Source organism: Lygodium microphyllum, chromosome 4 (genome assembly GCF_053477565.2).
Source record: "Lygodium microphyllum isolate KBCC chromosome 4, Lygodium_microphyllum_v1.1.10, whole genome shotgun sequence".
NCBI lineage: Eukaryota > Viridiplantae > Streptophyta > Polypodiopsida > Schizaeales > Lygodiaceae > Lygodium > Lygodium microphyllum.
In genome coordinates this window covers 158,109,195-158,137,072 of record NC_141138.1, presented here as the reverse complement: position 1 = coordinate 158,137,072, position 27,878 = coordinate 158,109,195, and the positions used below count along the sequence as shown (strand labels likewise).

At 41.8% G+C, this 27,878-nt stretch overlaps 2 protein-coding genes across 2 annotated transcripts in view; one reads left to right on the top strand and one right to left on the bottom strand.

Moving 5' to 3' along the window:
- The window catches only part of LOC148037824 (protein disulfide-isomerase 5-3-like), a 110,524-nt gene that overhangs the window by 54,991 nt on the left and 27,655 nt on the right, over nucleotides 1–27,878 (bottom strand). The window contains exon 2 of the mRNA XM_087676781.1: nucleotides 7,664–7,754. Within this exon, the coding sequence (XP_087532907.1) occupies nucleotides 7,664–7,725 (62 nt within the window). The 5' untranslated portion in view covers nucleotides 7,726–7,754. The remainder of the gene's footprint in view (nucleotides 1–7,663; nucleotides 7,755–27,878) is intronic.
- On the top strand, nucleotides 19,798–20,481 carry LOC148037825 (uncharacterized). Its single transcript, XM_087677163.1, has one exon. The coding sequence runs from the start codon at nucleotides 19,798–19,800 to the stop codon at nucleotides 20,479–20,481; it is 684 nt and encodes a 227-aa protein (XP_087533289.1).

Here is a 27,878-nt window from a genome sequence, read left to right as displayed (position 1 = left end):
ACTCTCTCTTCATGATATTTGATATGTGCAGCAACAAGAGGCATGGGATGCTGGTTGGCACAAACTAGTTCATGGCTGAGGAACTGTGGCCTCCAAACTGATGCCCTACCATTCTTCCAGAACAGCCTAGATGCATTCACCGTGCAACCCAGTCACATTAAGCTGAACTGAGCCATCAGTATGGACCTCATGCAGATTGACATTCAGGGAACATGGATTTATCCCAGGTCCAACATTTTCCACGAAGATTCTTGAGCCACTAATTTCAGGGTTGGAACTTAATCTTAAGTATCATGCATTAACCCCAAGCAGCCCCAAAAAACAAGTAATGCTATTTCATTATAATTAAATGGCAGTATTTTTGGCAGTAGGTCAAATGTGCCCCGAATCCTCTATAAATAGAGGTCTATGTGAGAGCTTCCCTCAATCCCATTCATTCCAGCCAGCAACCTTCAGCTCTCTCGTCATCCACTGCTGTCCACACCCCTACCAGAGGACAACTCAGTCATCATCATTATCATCTCACCCAGCTGCATTCATCCTGCCCCCAACCTCATGACCTGTTTCCCATCACTCACCAACCATGCTCTTCTCAACAATGCCGCCCAGCTGTTCGGAGTGGCTCATCAGACTGTCCACTCCAAAAACCTTGTGTTTCCTGCCTGTTACAGGCCACCCAAGATCACCGAACTCCTACAGCCGTTGCTACTGCCTCAGCATCTGCATTTTTCTTCCTGAAGTCATCGTCATCACCTGTACCTGTGTTTTACTGCCTGACAGGCCGCCCTATTGCTTGCCACTCCCCTACAGCAGATTCAGACTGCTGATGTCATTGCCAGCTCAGACTAACTGCAAATTTGCTGCCTCTTGTCTGCCTACACTGCTGCTGCCTTCTTCAAACATCATCAGATATATTCAGACCACCCAGCATCACTGACACATGTACAGCATCTGCATTTTGCTTCTAGACACCATCATCATCAGTTTTTCCTTTGTTTTACTGCCTGGCAGGCTGCCCTATTGCTTACCAGTCCCTTACAGCAGATTCAGACTGCTGATGTCATTGCCAGCTCAGATTAATCTGCATTTTTCTGCCTCTTGTCTGCTTACACTGCTGCCACCTTCTTCAAACATCATCAGATATATTCAAACTGCTGCTGCTGCATCCCAAGACATCAAGGTCTGAGGCCCATTATATCACTTTCAGCATATAGTTTGATCCATACATTTATTCATTCATCATTCTGAGTTATCTTCATTTCAGTTCTATTGTTCACTATTTTTGTCATACACTTTGAGTTTGCTATCGCTGTTCAAGCATTTCTTTACAAAGATGGCCTTCTACAAGGACCACTCTTTCAGCTTTCCAAGGATGGCTCTACCAACAAGCTAGAATACATGGATGTGCATACGTCATTTAGGATGTTGTATGCTATAGGCCTAATGCGGACCTCCTCATGTGAGCTTCAAGTTGAGATAGGCAAATAAATCACACAAGTGGGATATAAAAAATGCTCAAATCACTCTGCTTATGGCAACAAGATTGCTTCAGTAATATTCCCAAAGTGCATTTCACGCATCAACTTTGCCAAAATCCACAGATTTCAGCAAAAGCCCCAAATTTTCACTATCAAATCTATCCTAATTGCATTAATACATGTTCCCGAGAGTATAAAACGGGCAAATTTAGTAAAGTTTCACAAAATTTTGCAAAAGCCCCAAAATTTCCAGGTCCAAGTGTGCACGAATGTCAGCCAATCTGACTCGGCTGAACAGAATTTCACCAATACAGCAAAAGCCCCAAATTTTATGGGTCCAAGGTTGAGAAATTTCACTAAATTTGGCGAAATCCCAAATTTAAATGCGCACAATGTCTGCAATTTTTAATGCAGATGCCTCAATTATGCACGAACAGCACTAAATCTGAAAAGCCCCAATTTTTTGGGCCTAAATCTGCACAAATATTCGCATTGTGCTTGCACGCACGAACACCCAAAAGAGAGGAGATAAAATAACCCAAAATTTCTGGTAAAAAAATGATCGTTGACCTGCCCGTCAGACGAAACGTCCGCCGTCCAGCCCCACATGCCAAAAATGCGACCCATCAGTCGCATGACCTGGAACCCCGCCGGCGTGTCGCCCGTTTGTCGACTAGGCTTGTCGCCTGTCAATTGTCTAGTCGCCTATCAACTGACCGCGAAGCCGTTGCCCGTCACTCACGTTTGTCACATCTGCACGGTCGTCTACCCCATCATGTCACGACTGCTGGTCCTCGCGAGTCCAATAGTCGTTGCCCCACTGCCACATGCCTGTTGGTCACCTAACTGCTGCCATGTCGCCCGACTGTTGGTCTTCAGCACGACCCGTGATAAACAAGCCTTGTGGCTCAAGCTGCTTGTGCTACAACCTAACACTTGTAGACGTGTCACGTCAACTGTCGACTGCTGTCCAAAGGCAAGCTTCTTCTCTTGTGCAGACCTGATTTGCACTTCTTGGGAAGTGTGAACACTATTACCAATGCTCTGATACCAGTTTGAAGGGGAGAGAGTGCACAATGGAGTGCGAGATCGAGGCGCGAGCTGCAGAGCTGTGGGTACAATAAGGGTGTATTCATATGCGTATGACTATATACACGGAGACAAAGGGACTTTACACCCAACATCAAACCCATACCTCTTATCAACTGCTGCCACCATTGAGTCTCGAACTCAGCATCTACTGCTCCTATCACAACTGTTGCTTGCTAGGCATCAGTTGAACTGATCGCTTCAGCCTTCTTGACCAGCAACCTGTTCAAACATGCAGCCATCTACTCCCGTCTAACTGCCCTGACCAAACAGTGCCAATCAATCACACTACTCCCCTACACATCATGCTGGCCTGTTCTACTGCCCTGCCACATCAATGTGGACTTCAAACTGTGAAGATATGCTAGAGTTTGCACTAAGGAAACACAACATGTGCAACCAAGACTGAAACACAAAGACTCAACCAAAGACGAGCAAAACTCAAACCATAAACACCATAGTAGCCAAAAACGTCAGAAACGTGTTTCGTAAGTTTCTTTCAAAAGGGGGTAAAATAAGAAATGCCAGTTTTTTTATATAGAGATTTTTTATAGTTTTGACTAGGGAAATAGGTTCTAAACCTCTATGGAACTCTCTCTTAAACAAAAAATGGCTAATTGAGCTTGATTGATAATAGAGTCAATTGAGAATAATACATTATATGTTACATATCCATGATCCATTATTGACTTGTCACTTATGTCAAAGTTAGTCTTTGGACAAGCTATACTATGGTTTAGAACTCAAACATTATGATTCATACATATCACACAAAGAAATTTGAAATTAACATGTAAATAGCCTATCTATAATATGGACCGAGTCAAGTTGCAACATCATGATTCTCATTTCAAAACAAAATGTCAAAATCGAGAATGAATCATAATATATCATAAATAACTCATAAATGAAACTAAAGTCGTAGTTGTATAATATTCAAATCTCAAGACAAGAATAGATACTAGATTGACAAAGTCCAATAACTAAACAAAATCACAAAAAAATCAATCTCTTATCCAAAATCTTGAGCCCTCACAAGTCATTACACAACATCATCATTATGTTTAACATTGCCCAATAGTTTTTGTCAAGAAAACCATGTTTTGAGTTCCGACTCACAAAAAAAATTTAAAAAAATAAAAACACCCACGCTTTTTACTCTCAAAAACGTTTCATACTTTAAGAAATGTTTCGTAAGTTTCAAACTCAAAGAAACGTATTTCTTAGCTGCTATGATAAACGCAAAACACAAATGCTAAAAACTCAAACAAAAGAAAGAAACTCTCAAGTGAATGAATGCAGTAAATGAATGTAAGAGTGTACAAAATGCCCAAGGGCAAAGCAATGCAGCATCAAAGAGCGACATCCACCGAAGACAAATCCCATGTGCAATAACCACCAATCGGAGATGAGAGTGTGCTGAATAATGAAGGGCAGCAGACTGGTCACCAAAACACAGCAATCAGAGGCTGAAATCTAGTAAATGCAGCAATGTACCACCATAGGAAGACTAAAAACTGGTCACTTGAGACAAAACTGTCAAGCGACAACAAGAGAGATATTTGTTGATGTAGACAGCTTGCTAGACAGCACAAACGCAGGTACTGCAGCAATCGCCTAGTGGGAGAGATGACAAAAATCTGCCACCTGGCATCAAATGCTAAAAACGCAGGCTGATCAGGTGCTATGATGATGTAGTAGATGAAGACCTCCAAACAGTAGTGCAATGAGACTGAAAACAAGCCGCCTAGGGCTAGATAGTCATGGGCTGCAATTGATGATGGCTAGACAGCTGATGGTAGGTGGCTGATGGCTGAAATCTGCACAGTAGAGTAAGAAACCTACACCAAAGGATAAGGCTAAATGGTGGGCAGCCCCTCTATTTATAGATATTAAAGGGTGCCCCAAAAAATTAGAGTTTTGGGGGACCATTGAAATTCTCTCGAACTACCTAATAAAGGATATCTGCTTCAAGAGCTTGCTCTACTAAAGTTAACATACTGAAAACCATCCAAATCCTAAACACCAAAAGGAGAAACAAAAGAGGCTTTTGGCTCATATGACTCAAAATAGTTATACGAACCTAACACAAGGCTTGGCTATGATCAAGGAGATGTATCGCCAAATGCGCCGAATGTCATGGTCCCTCCAAGCTCAGAGAGATGGCAAGTCTTACCAATCGGTCCAAACGAAGTAGTAGGACTCATTGAAGGGCTGTAAACCGAACTATACATACTGCACAAGTACTCCTCAAACTCTTCATATTTAGGTGACCAAAACGAGAAGAAGAAGATAGTAAAGGTGAAGGTGAATCTATCTCCTCCTCAAGACCACAATGCCTTCTCAAAGCCTCCAATGATGAAGAAGCCTGATAAGGATTCATAGGATCCTTAGAAGAAGGTGCCTAGGACAGTATGAGTTAAACTTGAGATGTGTCTCATACAAAGACTAGCCTCCACAATCACCGCATGATACTCTTTAGAAGAGCACTGGCTCTGATACCATGTGAAGATATGCTAGGGTTCGTACTAAGGAAACATAGCATGTACAACCAAGACTGAAACACAAAAACTCAAACAGAGACAAACAAAACTCAAACCCTAAACGCAACATGCAAAAACTCAAAACTCGGGCATAGAGACAAACACGAAGAGAAGAACTCTATGTGAATGAATGTTGTAATTGAATGTAAGAGTAAACAAAATGCCCAAGGGCAAAGCAATGCAATGTCAAAGAGTAACATCCACTGGAGACGGATCCCAAGTGCAATAACCACCATTCGGAGATAAGAGAGTGCTGAATAATAAAGGGCAACAGGCTGGTCACCAAAACACAGCAATCAAAGGCTGAAATCTAGTAAACGCAACACTATACCACCAAAGGAAAACTGAAACCAGATCATCCGAGACAGAAAACTGTCAAATGACAACTAGAGAGATGTTTGCTGATGTAGACGGCCTGTTAGACAACAAAAACGCACGTACTGCAACAGTCGCAGGGCGGAAGAGATAGTAACAACCTAGCACCAAATGCTGAAAACGCAAGATGATTAGGTGCTATGATGACGCAACAGATGGAGACCTCCAAATAGTAGAGCGATGGCTGAAAACGGGCTCCCTAGGTCTAGATATTGATGGGCTGCAGTTGATGATGGCTGGATAGCAGATGGTAGGTGGCTGATGGCTCAAATCTGCAAGGTAGAGTGAGAAACCTGCACCAAAGGATAAGGCTAAATGGTAGGCAAAGCCTGTCTATTTATAGATGTTGAGGGGTGCCCCAAAAAATTAGGGTTTTGGGAAACCACTAAAACTCTCTTGAACCGCGCACCAAATTTGTGTTTTTCATAAGCATGTTTTGGGGCTGTTTAAAAATGTTAATCAATTGTAAAGCATGTTTTAGCTCAACACAGATAACCCTGAGGGACATTACAGTTACCTATCCACGTCCTTGACATCTCCAACAGTCTTGGCAAAAGGCACGGACAACTACACGCATACTCATGTTTACTCCCCTCAACTTGTGCCACATCATCATCAACATTAATTGCCTCCTAGTCTTCGCAAATAGTTGCCGATGAGCTGTTTTCCACTCATTTGGTGTGTATGTGCTGGTCCCGTCTCTACATAATAATTTTTTTCATTAAAATATTCAGCTCCTCAAACCTTAATCAACATTAAGCCTTTCAATTGCTCTGTTCATGCGTAGTGTCCCTACGAAGCACAAAATTTGGGGATTTTGCAACGAATCCCAATTTTCCCCAAATTTCTTTCCGAATTTTGGGGCTTTTGCTTGAAAATGCCAAATCTTGCAAACATTTTGGGGATTCTACACTCAGTGCTCAAAAATTGCTCAATCTTGCACTGAAATTTGGGGCTTTTTATATTTGAGATTCAATTTCACCAATTTTTTTATTAAATTTGGAGCTTTTGCAAAATTTTCATAAATCCATCGGCATTGATGTCAATTACACCTTCTACATTGATATTTGCCTACATAAGAGCTCTTTCAACTGCAATTTCTTTATCGATGCCATCAATTCTTCGACAAATTGTGAATTTTTGGTATTTTCTTTAATTTCTTTTTGAGCTACACCTACATTTTACTTAGGACAACAACTGGTTATAGAAAAACCAGAAATTTCAGCAAGCAATGGCCAGGCGAAATGATTTGCTCAATATGTTTGGGGACTCAGACAAATTAGATGACACTAATTATCCCATGTGGACGTATATGATGAAGCATGTACTTGTTGCCAAGTAGCTTTGGGATTTTATATGAGGTTCAAAAGTTAGGCCTACAAGCCCTCCTACACAGAATGTCACAGGTTCTTCGAGCTCATCCACAATCACCAATAGATCTTCAGCTCCAACTCCTCTTGCAACTCCCACAACAAATCAGTTGAGATGAGGTAGATGTGATGCACTTTTGTGCAAGAAACAAATTATCCTACATATTCGATCATGCACAACGGCCAAGGCTGCTTGGGATAAACTTGCCTCACTATACAGGTGCACAATGAGGCTCGTGTAGCCTACTTGCATAAGCAACATGAGATGGAACACACAACAAAGGGTGATTCTATGGATGTCTACATAACATGTGTCAAGGACATTAATCAAAGCAGCTTGCTAAGATTGATGAAATCATTTCCAATGCATCTCTTTATCTATGGTTTTGGTTGCTCTACCTAATACTTATTAGAGTTTTGCCACTACACTTCATTTACTTACAAAGGGAGATGCTAATGCTTACACATTTGATGCATTGGTATCACTATCATTGAAAAAAGAGCAATCAAAGCTGAATCACTCTAATATAAGTATAGATAATCAAGCATTTGCAACCAGCCATCATAACAAAGGGAAGTCGTGGTAACCCTCAAACTCCAAAGGAAAAAGGCAAAACAGCTTCTTCTACGAACTTCTCAAGCACCAAGGATGATGATGCTAAGAAAAAGAGGTGCAATTATCGCAAGAAGAAGGGGCATGTAATTGAAGAATGCAAAAAGAGAATGGCAATTGGTTTTTTTTTTTAATTTAAACAACCAAACATGAGTGTTGCTGTAAATTCAGCAAATGCAAAGGATGCAACTGTACCTTTGGCAAGCTTGGTCATTGGTCAATCTTGTACCTTTGTTGTGTGTTGTTCGTATGATCATTCTTCACATAAGCATTGGTCTTCCAATTGCTGAAAATTGCAGCAGTTGGTATTTTGACAATGGCGCTTCTAAGTGCATAATGTCCTTTCTTGACTTATTTGTATCATATGCAAATTTACAAAAAAGAAAATCACTTGTATATACTAACAATGCTTCATATGCCATTCAAGGCATTGGTTAGACTTCCATTATTGCTTTCAATGGGAAAACTATCATGCTTGAGAAGATCTTGTATGTGCCATACATAAAGAAAAACTTGCGTTCAATTTCAGCCATTGCATGTCTTGGTTTTGTGGTCAAATTCCACATGGATCAATGCAATGTCTATGATTATAGTGATGGGGATGCCCTCATTGTCACTGGTACTTGTACAATGGACTTTATCAAGTTGATTTATACAAGAGAGCATCGGAGGATGCATTACATGTTGATGCCACCATTGTGGATAACATTGAGTTATGGCATGCTCGGTTTGGTCATCTTAATTATGGCAATTTACTATGTGTAAGAAGCAAAAATATGGTGCTCAATCTCCCTCTATTGAAAGCACCTACTCACAATGTATGTGAAAGTTGTGTACTTGACAAAATGCATGGTGCTTCATTTCCCAAGAATGGTACTATGCGTGCTAATCAAAAATTACAGTTTGTGCATAGTGATGTTTGTGGGCCCATCCATGTCAAATCCATTTAAGGGTACTTGTACTTTGTTACTTTCATTGATGACGTGACCTATCATTGTTCGGCGTATGCTTTGAAGCACAAATCTGAAGTATCTATATGCTTTAAAACTTTCTTGGCCTTGGCTGAAAATGGCACTAAATACGAGCTAATTACACTCTGTACCAATCGAGGGGGTAATATATATCACAAGAGTTCAACTCCTTGGTTGAAAGGGGCATTGTCCATCAATGTACTACACCTTACACACCTCAACAAAATAGTATGGCTGAAAGAAAAGATTGCACTTTGATGGAAATGGCATATTGTATGTTGTCGCACAATAAGCTACCCCCAAAGTTTTGGCTTGACATTATCATGTGTGCAATATATATGCTGAATCGCAGCCCAAGTAAAACATTGGCTGATTGTACGCCTTATGAGGCTTGGAATGGCTAGAACTAGTGGTATCACATATCCTTGTCTTTGGTTGTTTGGCATATGCCTTAGTGCCACAACCACAAAGACATAAATTGGAAGACAATACTGTCAAATGCATCTTTATTGGTTGTAGTCCAAAAAGTAAAGGATATTGCTTGTACCAACCCTCCACCAACAAGATTTTTGTTAGTAGAGATGTGGTATTCGTTGGACATGCTGGCCAACCCTTCATGGACTGCAAAAATCAGCCCAATGTGAGGCCCATGGACATGTTTGACAGTTTGTTAACTTTATTTCAGCAAAGGGGATCCAATTTTGGTCAATTTGAATAGCAACCTAATTTTCAGCCCATTGATCAAGGCATTGCTGATTATGAAGTGGCTGATGAGAGGGTTGCTATTCCAAAAGCTAAAACAGTCCCTAGATGGCTATTAGATACATTACGGGGCAGCAAATAGCTCCTTCCTCTTCCTAGTAGAACTAGAGCAGCCACTCGCCATGTACAGGGTAACTTGGTTTTATAGGCACTTGTAGCTATTGCATGCAATGAGGTACCTTTTCTTTCCATGATGCTTTACAAAACGAACATTGGATGGCAGCTATGCAATCAAAGTTAAACTCTATTGATAAAAATGGGACATAGGAGTTGTATGACTTGCCTGCTGGCAAGCGTGCTATAGGCACTAAGTGGGTTTACAAATAAAAGCATAGATCTGATGGTAGCATTGGTCCCTGGAAGGCACGTGTTGTTGCTCAAGGGTATGCCCAATAACATGGGACTGACTATGATGAGATATTTGCACCCACTTCACGTATGACCACCGTTCATAGTGGCATTGCTTTGGCTACTCATTATGATTAGCACGTGCATCAATTGGATATGGAGATTGCTTTTTTGAATGGTGATCTTCATGAGGAGGGTTATGTCACTCAACCTCCTGACTTTGTTCGAAAACGGTCAGAAAGCAACGTGTCTCGTTTGGATAAGGCCCTCTATGGTTTAAAGCAAGCACCTAAGGCATGTTATTAGAATATACATGCATACTTGATTGCTCTTGGCTTCAGTAATCCACACACTGAGAGCACACTTTATGTCCGCAAGCATGGGGAAAGCCTCTTGATTCTCATTCTTTATGTGGATGACATGTTGACTAGACCTCATGAGACACATATTTCAGCTTTGAAAGCTGAATTGCAGCATGCTTTTGATGTGACAAATCTTGGCCACTTGCACTACTATCTTGGCATATAGTTTACTGCAATTGAACCCCAGGCATTATTTTGCAGCAATCTAAGTACATTGGGCAGCTCCTTGAGCGTTTTCAAATGCTAGATTGCAAGCCTATCTCTACTCCCATTGAGACAAGCCATTGGTTTACACTTGAGGATGCAAGAGAACCTTTTGATGCTTCTCTATATCAGCAAGTTGTTGGCTATTTATTCTATTAGTGTAATACACGCTCGGATATTCAATTTGGAGTCACAATTGGCATGCTTTATACAAAACCCTAGTATTACACATTGGCAAGCAGTTAAACATGTCTTTCATTATCTCAAAGGCACTCAAACATTGGGCCTTTTTTATCCTAAAGGCACTACTCTTTGCTTGCATGCCTTTACAAATAATGATTGGGCTGGTTGTTTTGACGTGAGGGTGTCTACTACTGGCAATTGTTTCATGCTTGGTAATTCATGCATTTCTTGTTTGAGCAAGAAGCAAGTCTACAATGGCCACATCTAGTTGTGAAGCTGAATACATAGCATCATTTACAGCTACATTGGAATGTGTATGGCCCAGACACCTTTTGGTCTTGGGACAGCAATCACCCACTCCTATCTACACTGACAGTCAGAGTGCCATGGCAATTGTGAGGAATCCAGTTTTTCATGCTCACACTAAGCACATTGAGGTACATTATCATTATGTCAGAGAAAGGCTCTATGCAAGGGAGATTGACTTGGTTTATGTACCTATTCAGGACAACTTTGCATGTGTGTTTACAAAAGCTCTCTCCAAGAAGAGGTTCGAAACCTTTTGCAAGGCTCTCAGCTTGAATACTATTTAGGGATTGCTTTGCCTATTCCCTGTTTATGTTCACATCATTCACTCGAGGGGGGTTTGTTACACTTATCATATTCCTCTTATGTTCTAGTGTGAACACTACCTTACGTCACAAGCAGTTTTTACCTTCTAGCTGGAGAAGGGTTTTTTTTCCTGTGTAAACACCCATCAATGGGTGTGGTACTTAGTACCTTAGAGATTGTACTTTCATTCATTCTCACATAGTGGATGTGACCTTCCAGCACTCTCCTCTCTTGTTGTTCAGTTGTTCATTGTGAGTGTGTGTAAATGTGTGCATGCAACTTAACCCTAACGTAATAGACCGCAGTAGCAACACCAGAGACAGAGTATGCCCAAAGTCGAAGGAGCAACCTGTAAAAGATCATGGCCAAAGTGGGAAGGGACCAGCTATAAATAGCTCAAGTCCCCCAAATCTCGCCAACCTACATAAATAGGCCACAAATATGGCCAACCAGATGAAATAGCCCATAAGACTGCCATAAATGGAATCCAATTGCATGGAAAAATGCCACAAATAATGCCATGGCATACCGTACAATCTGTGACCGGCAAGAGGTGTAAACCGACTGACAAACATAGGGAAAGGGTCTAAAACAGGAGAAATGCATGCTAAAATGTCAAAGCTCCCATGTCTCTGTTAGACCTTGACAGGAGCTCACAACCCGGAGATGAGGAATTCACAACACTAAAAGTGATAGGCTAACACCCCCTCTCAAATTCTAGGAGTGGCTAGAGGCCCAACAATCTCATGTGACAAAACATGGGAGCCTTGGGCGAAGGATTCATGAAGATATCCATTGCATTGTCCTCAATGAAACACTATGCCACCACTAACTCAGAGTCCACAATCCACTCCCGAACATAGTGGTACTGAACCTCGATGTGTTTCATGTGAGCAAGAAACACTAGGTTCTTGGCCAAAGCAAGCGCACTCTGGTTGTCCACGTGCAACTCCATAGGTCCTATCTATGGAAAGCCAGTCTCCACCAACAAACGATAGAGCCAAATTGTCTCCATAGCGGTAGAACAAAGGGCATGATACTTCGCCTCTGTAGATGAAAAAGCCATAGTAGGCTACTTCTTACTACTCCAAAAGATAGCTCCCGATGCAAGGGAATAGACATAACCAGTAGTGGACCGCCGCAATCCACATCACCTTCCAAATCAAAGTCACTCCATATTAAAAGATTGGTCCCCTCTCCATACATAATCCCATGGGATTGAGTCCCCTGTAAGTAGCGCAAAACACGCAAAGCATCTCGCCAGTGAGCTTAAGTAGGAATCTTCATGAAAGAAGACAGCAAAGCCACCACAAAAGAGATGTCCATCTAAGTGTGGATCAGCCAAATCAAATAGCTTACAAGGGACCTATAACAAGTGGCATTACTAAGGGGGTCTCCTACTGCCAAAAGCCTGGACTCTGGGCCCATGGGGCAAGAAATAGGCCGACATTCGACTATACAAAACTCCAAAAGAAGCTCGGAGATCTATATGTGCCAGGAAATAAAAATCCCTCATGCCATCTCATAGATCTCTAATCCAAGTAAGGAGTGTAGGATCCCAAGATCCATCATGTCGAACTCCTGGCCCAATATCTATGGACAACGATCAAACTTTTATGTGTTTCTCCCTGTTATAATGAGGTCATCAACATACAAGATGACTAAGACACACTTGTCCTCTACAACCTTGTTATAAAGATTGGGGTCATGATTCGAATGGAAGCCACTGTCTAAGAAGAATCGATCAATCAGCTGATACCAAGCCTGAGGAGCTTGCTTCACGCCATAGAGGGTCTTCCGCAACCTATAAACATGGTCCTCCTTCCCTTGCACAAGAAAACTAGGAGGCTAGGAGACAAATCTCCTCCTCGAAGATGTCATTTAGAAAGGCCAACTTTATGTCCATGTGGTAAATGGGCCCATGGTGATGGGCAGCCAAAGCCAAGATAGCTCGAATAGTGGACATCCAAGTTGTCGATACGAAAGTCTCAAAATAATCCAAACCTACCCGCTCAGAAAATCCCTTGGTAACAAGCCGTACCTTATGCTTGTCCAAGGTCCCATCTACAAGATACTTGGTCTTGAAGACCCGCTTCACACCAATCACCTTCTAGTTCTAGGGATAAGGAACCAACTCTCAAGTTTAGTTCCACTCGATAGAATCGAGCTCAGCCTACACAATACTAAGTTAAACATCTTGTGTCATAGCCTCATCAAATGTAGTAGGCTCGTGGTCCTGAAGAATCTAAGACATAAAGGGATAGTTCACACAGAGTGAACTATCTCGTCAGGCCTGTAACCTAGTTGACCTACGTAGGCCTAAAGCCATCTCAAGAAACTAAGTAATCCCTAGATTCTACATGAGCCATTGATACCAAAGGAGACCAAGAAGCCTCCGGTACTTGTAAAGCACCTGTCTATGTAAGGGACTCCCCCTCACTAAGGGAAGGTGGATCCTTCTCACCCAATGAAGAAGACTCCCCCTCTGATAGCCCAAACCCTCTCAGAGAAAACCTGAGGAGATGGGACAGAGGTAGAAATACTCGAGGAAGGAGTAGATGAAGGAGACATCAAGGGTGGAAGGGGAGAAGGTGATGGAGAAGAGGAAAGAGAGGAAGGAGTTGCAAACGAAAAAGGGGTGCCAAGGAATAACCTACAAGGAAGGGGAGGGGCTGATGGCTTTGGGGAGGGAGGGGGAGTCAAAGACGAAGAACCCCACCTGCAATAGAAACACTATCAATCGAATCTTCAAAAGCTATAGCCTCATCGAAGATCACATCCATGCTCACCTCCATCTTTCAAGTCATCCGGTCATGGAGGCAATAGCCCTTTGTGGTCATGTTGTAACCAATGAAGATAAGTTTCTTCGACTTGGAATCCAATTTGCTCCGTCTTTACTTCTTGTCCACATGGACATATGCCTTACATCCAAAGACCAAAAGTGGGACACTTAAGGCTTCTTCCCAAAGAAGGACTAGTAGGGAAAATCTTGTAATGCCGAAGTAGGTGACCTATTGCAGATACGGACCACAACAGCCACGGCCTCACCCCATGAGAAACGGGGAAGACCCCTGTGCTCCAACATCAATCAGGCCATCTCAAGCATGGTCCGATTGGCACGCTCCATCATACCATTTTCAGATGGTGTGTTCAAATGGAAATATTCCACGTGAATATCCTAATCCTTGCAAAACCCCAAAAAAAAAAAAAAAAAAAGATTAGAACAAAACTTGCCACCATGATTGGCTCAAATACCACGAAATTCGAAGGAGGTTTACTTCTTCACAAACACCTTCCACTCACAAAAACAAGAGTGGGCCTTGCTCTTGTACTCTGAGAAATAGGGTCATACATAACGACTAAAGTCATCAACAATCAACATGAGGTACTTGGCCTTTCCAAGGGAAGTTGTGCCCATATGTTCACAAAGATCGATATGAACCAACTCAAGCAATGTGGACGCCCTTTGAGTAGCAACTTGTGGATGAAGCCACCTATGTTGCTTGCCCCTCAAGCAACCAAGTACATAGTGTGTGAATGGAAGGAAAATTTGGAAGTCCCTCAGCCATCTTCCTCCTCGAAGCCTGCTAAATAGCATCAAGATTCAAAGCGCTCAAAGCTCGTGTAAAGAAAAAAAGCTATCATGCCTTCCTAACCTCACATATGCACGTAGGATGTGTGTGTGTAGAGTCCACCCTCCTGTGTACCTATCCAAAGAGCAGCTCCTAAAGAGGCACCGTCCACCATAACTACATCCTAGGTACAAATCACTCAATTACCTAGCTATGTAAGACCGTAAAGAGACAGAAGGTTAATGTCCAAATCTAGTACGTAGAGAACTTTGGCCAAAGAAAAATGCTAATCAAGCAACAAGGGAATGGTCCCCACTAAACGGACGGGAACTAAAGAGTTGTCACCAATGGTGACGAATCCCTCTTTGGATCGCCTATCTTGAAGCCAATCCTAGCAATAAGTCATGTGGAAAAAGGTCCCACAATCCAAGAGCCAAGGCTTCTCCTCAAAAGAAGAACCAAGAGCCTTATCCTCCACTTGAAACAAGTGCACAAAGACAGACTTGGTGGTAGCAAGTGTGGCCTTAGAACCCTTGGACCTCTCCTTAGGCTTCAAATGGGGATACTTCTGTAAGCACTTCTACTTAGGATGAGTGCCCTTTCCACAATGTGGGCACTTGGACTTTTTCTTCTTCTCATTCTTGGAACCATCCTTTTTGTCCTCTTGTTTCTTAGCCTGAGGCTTCCCCTTCTTCTTCCCACCCCCTAAACCTGTAGTAAAAGCCTTTGTGAAGCCAAATCAACTAGTCTCCACCTCTCTCAGATGCTCATCCTGCTCCGAGTCAAGCAATGAAAGCTCCTCCCAAAGAAGTGTATCTTGGATCCTCAAAGTGAGAAGACCAGTGTAGAAGGCATCATACTTAGAAGATGGGAGCTAAGTCAGTATAATCATGGCCATATTCTCCAAAGATATCATCCTCCCAAGGAACACAAGCTCATCCCGCATATCCTCCAGTTTGTTAATGTGATCCTTCGTAGAAATAGAGTCATCAATATTGAGCATACAAAGCTTCTTTTCCAAGGAGATCCTGTGGGCAAATGTCTTCCAATGGTAAAGAAATGCAAGCTTCTTCCATACCTCCGTTATCGCCTTCAATCTACGAACATGAAGCAAGACAAAATCTTGTAAACTCATAAAGAGAAAGGATCAGGCTTGAGAGTTGAGCCGATCCCAAAGGGCTGCACGATCCATTGATGACCCGTGTGTCGAGTCTTCCATGGGCCAAGGAATAGGGAGAGAAAAAAACTCCCAAAGAGCAAAGGTATCGAGAATGCATTTTTACGTTACATGACCATAGAGAATAGTTGGAACCATCCAACTTGTCTTCTCTGGGCAAAGAAGAAAGCACGGGCACCTGCACAATGGGTGCCATATAAGGCATCTTTACATCGGTAGACCGTGCCTTATGGGAAAAATGGAAAGAGAGAGGAGAGAGGCGCTCCGAACTAGGAATTCAAGCAGGGAACTCTAACCTCTAATAATCTCAGCGTCACCCAAAAAAATGATGAGAGACCACATCCTTAGTCAATAAAGCCAAAAAATTGGTGTTGGGGAATCTTCGAAACTTGCAAACACCCAAAAAAGTTGTGTTTGGTAGTAAGCAACACTGAGCCAAGAGAAAACCAGCTACAGGCGAGATGTAGATGTGTTGCCTGCACAGGAGATGCTATCGCCTACTAGAGAAGATAGTTGGATGCAGAAGAAAACCAACGTTTTCTGCTAGAAAGCTGTCAGCTAGTGGAGAAAACTTGTCACCTATAGTCAAATGACTATTGCCGCGGCTGGAAAAGCAGTTGCTTGCAGTAGAAAACTATCACCTTGTATGCAAAACATGTCACCAACAAGTGGGTAGGGAGTCAGAATGTCACCAAGTGGTGATACTTTTTGAAGTTGCTTCCCTTATTTACTTATATAAATATTTTATTTATCTTTTCTTAAGTTGCAGTTGCTTTCTACCCCCATTGCTTTTTACCCCCAAAGTTCTCTTGGATTAAGCCAGGATCTTTGCATGGCTAGAAGAGGCAGCCATTGGGACAAATTGGACTGATGGTTTGTCTGAGCCTTGGGACCAGTTCCATATTGAATGGGCACTAAAGAATAGAATGCCAATGGGTTGGGATTGTGTGCTTAGCCACTGGAGATGGTGCAGAACAATGAGCCTAGCCAAGACAGAAGCTGCATAAGTGAGAATGCTCACAGAATAAAAGTCACCGTAAGCTGAGCCACATTACACTTTTTGATGTGGTTGCAATGATAAAAGTTGCTCAGAACAACTTGAGGAATGCAAGGGGTCACCATCCCTAAAATTTAGGGAGTTACTATTTTTGGACCCCAAAATCTATTCACGTCATTATCTTCGTTTTTGTACGAGGATCAATTCTCTGGTCTGTGCCGAGGTCAAATTTTGCACCGATCATGGAGAATTTTAGACCGAAAGGTTTAAAAGGGAAAATTATTACATGTATGCGATATGTCACAATTTGGGCATAAATTCCCAAAAGAGAGAAAAAGAGAGAGAGAGAGAGAGAAAGAGGGGGAGATCTGAGCCTAAAGTTTCAAGGGCTGAGGGCAGATTGTTGCAAGTACATCAGCTATGGAGAGTACTTCGTCGTCTCTGACTCATGTACGGAAGTAGAGAGCTTGCTCCCTCTGGTCAACCCTCTCTCAATTCTCAGAGGAAATGCTCTGTATGATGGGCTTATACAGTTCTGTGTTTTCTTTGCTCTTCTCCTAAGGCAAGAGCCTCACTGTTCAGGTTCAGAAGCAGCTGATTGCTCCTCCAATGCAAGAACTAAATAAAGTGTTGACCACGCCACACAGGGTTTTCAGCTCTGATTTGGTGCTCTTTGTGGGACTGCTTTACTGCTGGAATGATTCCAAGGTTAAAGGGTTTGTAGTCCAACTGGTATGGAACAAATCTGGAATGAAATAAGGCTGAAAACAGGACAAGAAACAGGTGAAAAACAGTAAATATAGGGTTCTACAGATTGCAATTCTGCACTTGAATTATTGAGTTATGGTCACAGAAAGTGTTTTCTTACTTGGCATGTTGTTCTAGATATGTTATATTGTCCGTATGCAGCTGAAATTTACTTAGAAAGGGATGTTGTTCTGGATATGCTGTGCTATCCTTATGCAACTAAAATTTACTCAGAAAATATAAAAGCTAATTGTTCACAGATTTTGCTTCTTCTTTTTTGTAACCTTCCATCTTTTAATTGATAAAGAAATACCAAGACGGGCGCCGGTCTTCGAAGCACTGTGGAATCTCAAATCTTTCCCCAAGCTCTGCACAATTCTGTAGCATCATCAGCTGATTGATCTCCCACCATATCAGGCACTAAGCCAATGCTGGCCTTCTTTTTACTTGGCACATCTTTATCCTCCTCATCTTTAGAAGATTGTTGTGGGCACTTAGAAGTAATATGGGCTTCCTGTTCACATATAAAGCATTTCCTAGCTATCATTAAAGCCTTTCTTTCTTCAAATAATTTGCCAAAAAGTGGCCCTCTTTTGTCCTTTGCCCTGTTTAAAAGAAGTTTGAGGCTGTTGTTGAAAACTTTTCTTCCAAGAAGACTTCTTTGTAAAGCTGGTCTTTTCTAGAAATTGCTTCTTCTTCTTGCCAGGATCCTGCTTAAACTGAGAATCCTTCTTTTCAGTGCCTTTAAAGCTGTCAACTTTTCCTTTCAACAATGCATTTGCCACACCAGCATTTTCAATTAACTGTACCATATTTGTAACCCTGCTCTTGGTACAATAATCCATGATGGCTTCGGGCAAACCGCAACAATATTTTTGAATTTGTTCTGACAAGGGCACTCTCCTGTAAGAACTCACGGGCAAAAGTACTTCCCAAAATTTCTTATTGTACTCTTCTAAATCCGCACAATTTGCCGCGTCCACTTTTTGCCATATAGTCATGATATTTACTTCAAACGTGTTAGTTAACCATGAAGCTGCAAACAACTATTTAAAATGGACCCAAGTAGCAAGTGCATGTCCTTGCATCAACAATATGTTCCACCACTACAAAGCATTACCTATCAATAAAGTTGTAGCCTTCCGCACCTTAGAAGTCTCAGTAAAATTCCCTCCAGTGTAAGCTGCATCAAAGTGTTGTATAAATGTCAAAGCTTTTGGTGAAGGTTTCAAACTTTGATATCCGACCACCCTCTTTATAGTCTTTAGGCTTTGCACTTTTTGGTGTCAGGTTGTCATAGAGAGGTGGCTATAAAAAGGGGAGTTCCTTAGGCGCATTATCAACATTAATTTCACCTGTCTTACTTAGCTACCATATGCCCACTAAGCTAAGAAAAACCAGCCGCTGCATTTTGTACTCCAGGCATCAAATAAGGACTCTGCAAAGTCTGATAACCGGGCTGCAAACCAATATTAACATAAAGTGGGATCACTGCCTCAATAGGCATAATTGCTGGTGGCCCTCTGGGCAAGTATCCCTAATAACCAGTGGGTAATCCAACCATTGCTTGAAAAACTGACGCACCACCAAAGTAACCACGATAGGTAGCAAACTGAGGAGGAATAGTCTGTTGCGCCACTTGTGCATTACTGCCTTGACCATTCACTCCTTGGTCCTGTGCTTGTGCTTCTTATTGCACTAGACCTGTCTCCATGTTTGGCGTCTTTTCCACATGCTCACGCACATTAGAGGTTTGCCTTTTTTAGTGCTCCATGGTATGATGTGATGACTCAGCCTAAAAATCCTCATTATGTGACTTCAAAATTTTTTACATCCAAGGATTCTTTACAAGCTGTTGGAAAGAGCCAACCATACTGAGGAGTTGTGCCATAAACAAGTCCTCCTATTCTTGCTCCTCATCCTGTGGTTCAATCTCGGTTCTAGAAGGTGCTAACACCTGTGCACCAATACTCTCTCTTCGGTGTCTATGAGCAAAAGAACTCTCTTCTTCGTGAGGAAGTTTTGCTTTGCCTTTGTCCATGTCTGCCATCTCTCTGGTCTTGTATCCAGCAAATAATGTATCCAAGAAAAATCTCATAGTCTTTCTCACCTATAATCTCTATAAAACCTGTGTGTATGGCCTTTTCACCCAAAACTGTCCGAGCTTAAATTCTTACAGAAAAAAATTCAAATCTCAGGGATGGAACCATGAAACCAATCTATGACTCACATAAAGTGGTAGTCCCTTCAATTAATACTTGGTCTTTTCACATACACGCACAAATAGAGACCTCACTCCCTCGCTCAACACCAGATATTTTCTTTGATCCTAGAGCTCCTGCAAACTTTATCTCACCGGAATTGGCAACTAAGCGAGGTATACGTCCCAAGGAAATGGGACCCGATGAACATGCTGATTTGGCATGCCCAGGACATACTGAACCTGTCACCCCCATTCTTGGCAAACTCCATATGTGCATCCAAAGCTATGTGGACACAGAGGAGTTCCATATTATGCCTTTAGAGGGCTGTGATGTTCTATTGGGTATTCCATGGTGCCACAGGAAGCATGCTATCTTGGATACTTACAACAGAACGATTACTCTTGTATATAGGAGCAAGACTCATGTGTTAGATGTGAAGCTTAAAGGAGAGTCTGTCCTAGTTGTTTCTGATTCTACAATTACTTCTGTAATGAAAATTCATATTTCTGCATACTTGATTTTTGCAAAGCAAGTTAATGAAGTTGACAGTAGTGTGTCTGTACTAGATGAAAGTAGAAGGACTTTCTTGGATAAATTCAATGACTATTTCTCACATTCATTACCAAGAGAGTTACCCCCTGAGAGGCCTGAAGATCATACCATAGATCTTATTCCAAGAACTAGTCCGCCCAATAGGCCACAGTACATGGTCACTGGAGCGCAACAAAAAGAGATTATAAGACAGGTTAATGAGCTTTTAGAGAAGGGACTAATTCAGCCCAACGGCACATTGAATACACGAACACGCACTTTCGAGAGTATGTGGTGTCCTTTGAGGGATCCCAAGAGAATTGGGTCCCTCTTTATCTCTTGAAGTATAGCAATGGAGATGAGGCCTTTGAAAAGTAGCTCTCTAGGTTTGTGAAGAACCTGACTCCTGCCAATTACGTTTGTTGTCTACAATAGTCGCCTTCATCCTATTGATCATTCTCAAGCTGCTGCCCACTATTCCAAGCTAGCACTACGGTGCTCAACCTGAACTAGACTTCCAAATCTATGTTTGCAATTGTTGGTCTCATCCGCATGCTATCTGCCGCATTTTGGGATCCATACAAAGTACGAGACACTCTCTACTGTGCTCAACCTAAACTAGACTTCCAAATCTGTGTTTGCAATTATTAGTCTCATCCGCATGCTATCTGCCGCATTTTGGGATCCATACAAAGTACGAGACACTCTCTAGCTCATCTCTTTGCCCTGATCCTTCAAAAACATGGAAGTTAAAGGTTTTGTGTTTACTCTATATAGTGTATTCATTGCATTGAGCATTGTATCTATTCATTATTCATTCATCTTTTGTATTCATTGTCTCTAAGTTACTCTTCACCTCAAAGTTCTATTGTCGCACTATATTTTGTCACGTACTTGTGTTGATGTTATATATTCAAGTATTTCTTTACAGGTCAAGCACGCAAAAAAAAGATATATTGTTGCTTTGTGGATTTTCCTAAGGCATTTGTTACACTGCCACGTGTTAGACTCACAAGGAGGCCATAGGATATTTGTGTTCCTGAGGAGATACAATGAAGTATCTATGCTCTATACGAGCGAATGACAAGCACAGTATTGGACCCTAGGGGTATCTCAATTTCAATCAACAACACTATCAAAGTGAAAAAGGGATGCCTGCACTCACCCTATTTGTTTGGGCTCTATATATATGAGGTTTCACATTCTACTAATAGAGAGGGGGGTTGGAGCCAGTTTTGCCAGGATGTTAGTGCTGGAGTTACTTTATCCAAATAACATTGTGCTTATATATGACTTACCCGAGGGACTACAGAAGCAACACTATCTAAGTGAAACAAGGATGCCCACTCGCACCCATTTGGTTTGGCTCTATATAGATAAGGTTTCACATTATATTAATAAAGGAAGGGGTTGGAGCCAGTTTAGTTGGGATGTTGGTACCACTGTTGCTTTATGCAGATGACATTGTGCTTATATCTAACTCACCAAAGGAACAACAAAGCATTTGAATGCACTATCGACTTTCTGTAGAGATAAAGCCCTTAGGGTGAACCTTGAGAAATGGAAGTTATGGTGTTCAACACCTTAGCCACTTGGTGACAAGATTGGAGTATCAATTTACTCTTGATGGAAATCCAAATGCTCATTACCCACTACATCCTAAAAACTAGTGGACTCTATATCCTACACAACCTTAGCTCCCCACCTGCGTTTTTACTAACCTGCTGTACATGTGTATTTTCAGTAGCAAATAGCTGCCTACTCAATATTTTGCCAGAATCCAAACGCTTGGAGACAATTGACAAATCATCAGCAGCAGCTGTGTTTGGATGCAGCAAGCCAGATTCTTCAGCATGTTCTATATTTTACCTTTCCTAAAGGGCTGCCCAACAGTCACCTAATTTCAGCCACTTTTTTAGAGAGATCTTCACCAACACTTGTGTTTCCTCCTCCAGTTGGCTGCCCGGCAGTCACCTTGACAGCAACCATCATCCTGGAGAGATTTCAGTATCTTCTTTGTAACCAACAGCTCCTGAGGACTACATTTTGCTCCCTCTACTATTGCTCTTCATCACCAATGTCTACTCCAATATCCCATTGCTCACACAACTGCGTTCTCCTCCCTCCATAGATCATTATCTCCAAGATCTACTCACCTCAATACCGGTACACAGCCAGCCTAAGGCTCTCTCTCTCTCTCTCTCTCTCTCTCTCTCTCTCTCTCTCTCTCTCTCTCATATTGTATTAGCATGATTCAGTGTCCATTATTCATCTTCATTCTTCTTTAATGTTTCTGAGTCTATTTGTCACAGTATTTGCCATACACACTCCCAATTCCTCCCTGCAAACTGTATTGTTTCTTTACATTTGATACACTACTTACACCCATACTCCTCTGTGGGCAGCCATTTTGGGGCCCAAGCCTCTACCATACAAGGAGACATCCATTGATAGATAATGAAGGACCAAAGAGGGAGTTTTATGATGGATGGGAGCATGTGGAGCAACCATTGTTATGATGATATTACATATGATGCAAGTGAAGAGCTCAACAGCACACAAGATTGTTAGAGCGGAGATGGCAAACACATATAGCAGTTGAGGCCTTGCTCCAAGCTATGACTTTCATACATAGATTATGGGAACTCCCTTAAGATAGATACCTACAACTTAACATTGGCTTCATCTAGACAATTGGTAGCAGAGGGTGATAGATATTGCTGGTATGCTCAAGTGGGTACATACATGAGTTTGCACGGTCTGCGGATTAGCAAATTACCAAGCCTGGATTGCCCTACACAAGCTCAGTTGGTTAGAGCTGAACTATTTGTTCACAGCAGACATAATGAGACTAGATACAAAGAGGACTCAGATTAGACCCCTTTCCCCACATGGCACAAGGATCCCACAGTACCAAAGTAATTTCCTCTAACTCTCTGAGAATAGATTCATCATTCAGCCAAGCTATATGGATACTCAACTACCACTTGGGCTAGGTACAGCATTGGGAAAATCTGTATCTCAACACAGCATCTAAGGATTGAGACAAGCAAATGGGAGGTATGGAGACACAAGACCAAACATGCCAACTCTATAACTAGAGCTAGAGACAGAAGCATTACATCTGTCAGTGTACAACATATCATGATATTCACGATAGATGCCACTATCAATTTTGAGAGGGTTTTGGCCCTCTACAACGAGTGATATATTCAGGATCAAAGGTGTTTGGGACTCTTCCTTTTGGAGCTTTAGAGGTGCATGAAACCAACCTTCCTTCCGGGCAAGGGTGGTGAATGACCTGATTTAACTCGAATTACAGCAAGCATTAAATACACATAAAATGAAATATAAATATTACCACTTAATCTTGGACAGCCAACACCCCCTTGGACCCATCAACTGGTCCCCCCTTGCAGTATTTCTTTATCTTGTATTTCTTTAAGATTGAAGTACAATTATATATAAGCTGATCTCCTTCAATCTTCATTACACTGGCTGTCATAAAGTGACCAACACTACTTGGGCACAATTAGCCCCTTGATTGTACAACAATTCGGGCTCAAAATGGGTCTTCAATCTCTTGTATGCAAGCAACAATAATTAGTGAATGGGATACCCCTTGGTTCAATTGCAAATCTCTTTGCCTCGAGCTGCAAAACAACTGCTAGGTCTTCATAATCGGGCACGGATCCTAAGGTGGCTGTGGAAACCCAGGTTTGTGCTGTAAATTAGGGTTTCAGCAGCAATTTCTACAATTGCTCTTCACCCCAAGCTAGAATTGTCTGAGAACTGCTGAGAGCTAATAGATAGACGAGAGAGAAAATCAGCTAAAAGGAATATCTTTTGATCAATAGCTCTAATGATAATTTTGATGGTGCCAACAACTTCAAAAGGCCCTAGTGCAAATGGGTGCAGCTAGCGAGCCCTCCTCTTCTACCACTACCTCTCATTGAGGCGGAGAAGGAAACTTGCTGCCCCTATCTTGTCACGGTACACAATCAACTCTCGCTTCTCTTGGATTTCATTCAACTGCTTCTCCTTTCTCCCTCAACCTCTGTATGTTGGAATGACCCTCAGACCACAACCAACCCTTAAACAGCCCTCCTTCAATTTGCATGGGAAGTTTGTGTGAAGATATGCTAGGGTTTGCACAAAGGGAACACAAAATGTACAATCATGACTAAAACACAAAGACTCAAACAATGATGTACAAAACTCAAACCCTAAATGCAAAACCTAGCATATCTTCACATGGTATTAAAGTCGGAGCTCCTATAAAGAGTATCCTATGGATATTGTGGAGGCTTGGTTTTGTGTGACGTACACAAATAACATGTAGCTAATTCATCATGTCTTAGACACCTTCTTCTCGGGATCCCACGATGTCTTATCAAGTTTCTCCATCATTGGAGACCCTAAGGAGGCATTATGGACTCCGCAGGGAGGACGACACCCCATTTTCGCCTTCGCCTTCTTTTTCTTCTCCTATACCAGATTTCAGTCAAGCTTACACCCCTCCTACCAGCTTTGCTACTCCATCCAAACCAGTAGGTAAGGCTGGCCACCTCTCCAATCATGGAGGATATATGACATTTGGGATGACTGGCGACCCATCTTCTTCATCTCAGCCATACCCAATGTCAGGTTCATACAACCCCTTTGAGTCGTATGAATCAAAACCCTCCTTGTTTCTTCTTTTGGTGTGTAAGATCCGGATTATTTTCAATATGTAAACTTCAATAGAGGGGGCTCTCGAAGCAGATATCCTTCATCAAGTATATGTACATCTTCTGTTTCATTTGAGCATGTAAATCACTCTTCTCAAATCCCTACTATCCCACCCTCTTCTAATCCACAACTTGATTTCCTCTCTTCGTCATTCCAAAACCTCACATTGCGCTCCACTTCTGCATCCAGCACTCTAGGAGTTGGATCCTCCATCTCTAGTCCTAGCACATTCTCTTTCTTCACATTGCACTCCACTTCCGCTAACAGTACACTAGGAGTTGGATCCTCCATCTCTAGTCCTAGCACATAATCTTTCTTCACACCATCTTCTATTTACCCTCACTTCACTACCTCTTTGCATTCAATACATCGTTAGGGGGAATACCATCCTTTAATACTATGTCTTCCACATAACCACAAGTGAGCACTTCTTTTCACCCTTGGATGGCTATGATAGGCATCCCCCTCACTACCCTTGAACACTCACATTCCCCCTAAGAAAAATAGGTTTTACACACATTGCCAAAGATCGGGCCATGTGGACGAGAAGTATTGTACTAAGGCCCATGTTCTTCCTCCTAAGAAACCTCAACAAATCGCTACAACTATCTCCACTCCTAGTCCAATGGGGCTACGCCTCCTGCTGCTGCCCCATCTACTTCATCTACCCTAGAGACCATTGGCCACGCAGCAAGCGGACAACCTCAACAACATATATCTTTCAATACTCCTGAAGGATTAGTTGATTGGTCCACTAGCTCCCCACCCATTGCACTCTTTGCATCCATTCCTAGATCATACTCTATACCTTCCTCTAGGCCCACTTCTTTAGTTCTTTTCCTTAGACTTCCGTTGCATTCACTCATTCATATACAATCATTGCATTGTCTTTTATTTAGCTCTCATTTTCTATTTTGTTCTGCTTTGGAGCATCTTACTACTGACCTCTATCTTACAGATTTTTTTTCTTTTGCAACGTTTGGTATTTCAATGTAGGGCTCACATGTAGGTTTGCACCAATCCTTCCTAGACTGGAGCAATGGGATGCGCGCTGCTCCTTTCATGGTTTCATCTTCCTAGGAGATTCACATTTATATCAGCATGGAGGCTTCCCTTTTCGAGACAGATCATCCAGCATCTCTCATGATGCTATCTTCATCTTCTTCATCATCATCTTGGTTCTCGACACCACACGAAGACCGACATCAGGCTTCTCTCTCTCCTTCGGCATTGACATCCAAGCTTAAGAGGGGATTTTTTATCCTTTCATGGTATTCTATAGGTTTCAACACTTGTCTTCGTTATCAACCTTTTCCCTTGTTGTACCTTCTCCTTTGCATTGCATAATTTCATCATCTTTGTAAAGGGTGCTTGGGCAAGTGAGCAATTTTTCCACAAGGAACATTGTCCAAGTGGCACCTGTTGCATGAGCATTCTCAGCATGTAGCTATTGGAAATGGAGAAAAAGAGTGTGTGTATGTGAACATAAGACGATAAGCAAGAGTAAACAACAATTTCACACTCAAAAGAACTAACTCTAGAAGTGGTGACACAACTTATTAATGTAATTGTATTCACACTACAAACCAACTAACTAAAACATTCAAAGGGTAGCAAGTTCAAGGACTTTCGACAAGCCTCAAACTTCTCATGAGAAAGTGCTTTGGTAAAAATGCTTGCAACATTCCTATCTAGGGACATACATCAAACCGATCTCTCCTACATAGCATCTCTCTCTAACATAATGGTAATGTACCTCAATGTGTTTTGTGCGAGCATGAAACACAAGATTCCATGCCATTGTAGTGGCACTCTGACTATCACAAAGAATGTGTATAGGACTCTCCAAAGAAATCTACAAATCAACCAATAATCTACACAACCATACACATTCCACTATTGTGGTGAAGGCTACCCTGTACTCAGCCTCACAAAACGAGGTAGCCACTGTAGGTTGTTTCTTACTCAGCCATGAAATGCATGAGCAACTTGAAAGAAACTGTGTCCACTAGTAGATTGTCTAGTGTCCGCATCACCAACCCAATCTGAATCATTGTAAGCCTATAGATGCAAGTCTCCCCCTCCCCCGGAAAATAATAATACATGTGACTAAGTACCTTGCAAATATCTAAAGATCCGCTTAACAACTTGCCAATGTATGGTCTGTGGACTGTGCATATATCTGCTCACCTGAGATACTACATACTGAATGTCAGGGCATGTGTCACAAAGATAAATGAGACAACCAAACAGCTTGGCTGTGACTTGCAACATCAGACATCTCTTCACCATCATGCATAGACAGCTTTAAGCATGGCTCCATAGGAGTGAATATAGATTTGCAATCTTGCATATTAAATCTATGTAACAACTTATCCACGTACTGTGACTATGACATGATGATACCATGCTGATTTTGGGTGAACCGAATCCCCACTAATAGTGTAGATAGACTATATCTAATATAGCAAATGCATGTTTTAATTCAACATTAAAATCTGCAATTTTTCCCTCTATAGATCGAGCAAGTAGTATGTGATCTACATAAAGAATGATAATCAGCAAGCCTCCCCCTTCATTCTTAATGTATAGAGTGAGAGCAATTGGACTATTTTTTAACCCTTTTTTGGCCAAATAAGCATTAATTTTAGAGTAGCATGCAGTGGCTTAAGAGAGCCGAATTCTCCACGGTGCAGAAAAGAATTTGCAAGTCTATGAGAAAGAGCTCTTGGCTATAATTCATGCACTGTCTACATGGAAACATTATTTGTTAGGGGCTGATTTTACAGTGTAGACAAACCATCAAACTTTGAGGTACTTTCTGACATAGACAAAGTTGTAAGAGAAGCATATGAGATGGGCAAATTTTCTCTCTATGTTTCATTTTCCGATTCTACATATTGATGGTAGAAAGAATGTTCTGGCTGATGCACTGTCACGTAAGCCACAAATTTCAGCTGTCAACATGGTTTATCACACTGAGTTGGATGCCATGAAAGAGCAATACGT

What these genes read in the sequence shown, in the direction of transcription:
- LOC148037825 (XM_087677163.1), top strand. Translation starts at nt 19,798, where the DNA reads ATGGGACCCGATGAACATGCTGATTTGGCATGCCCAGGACATACTGAA.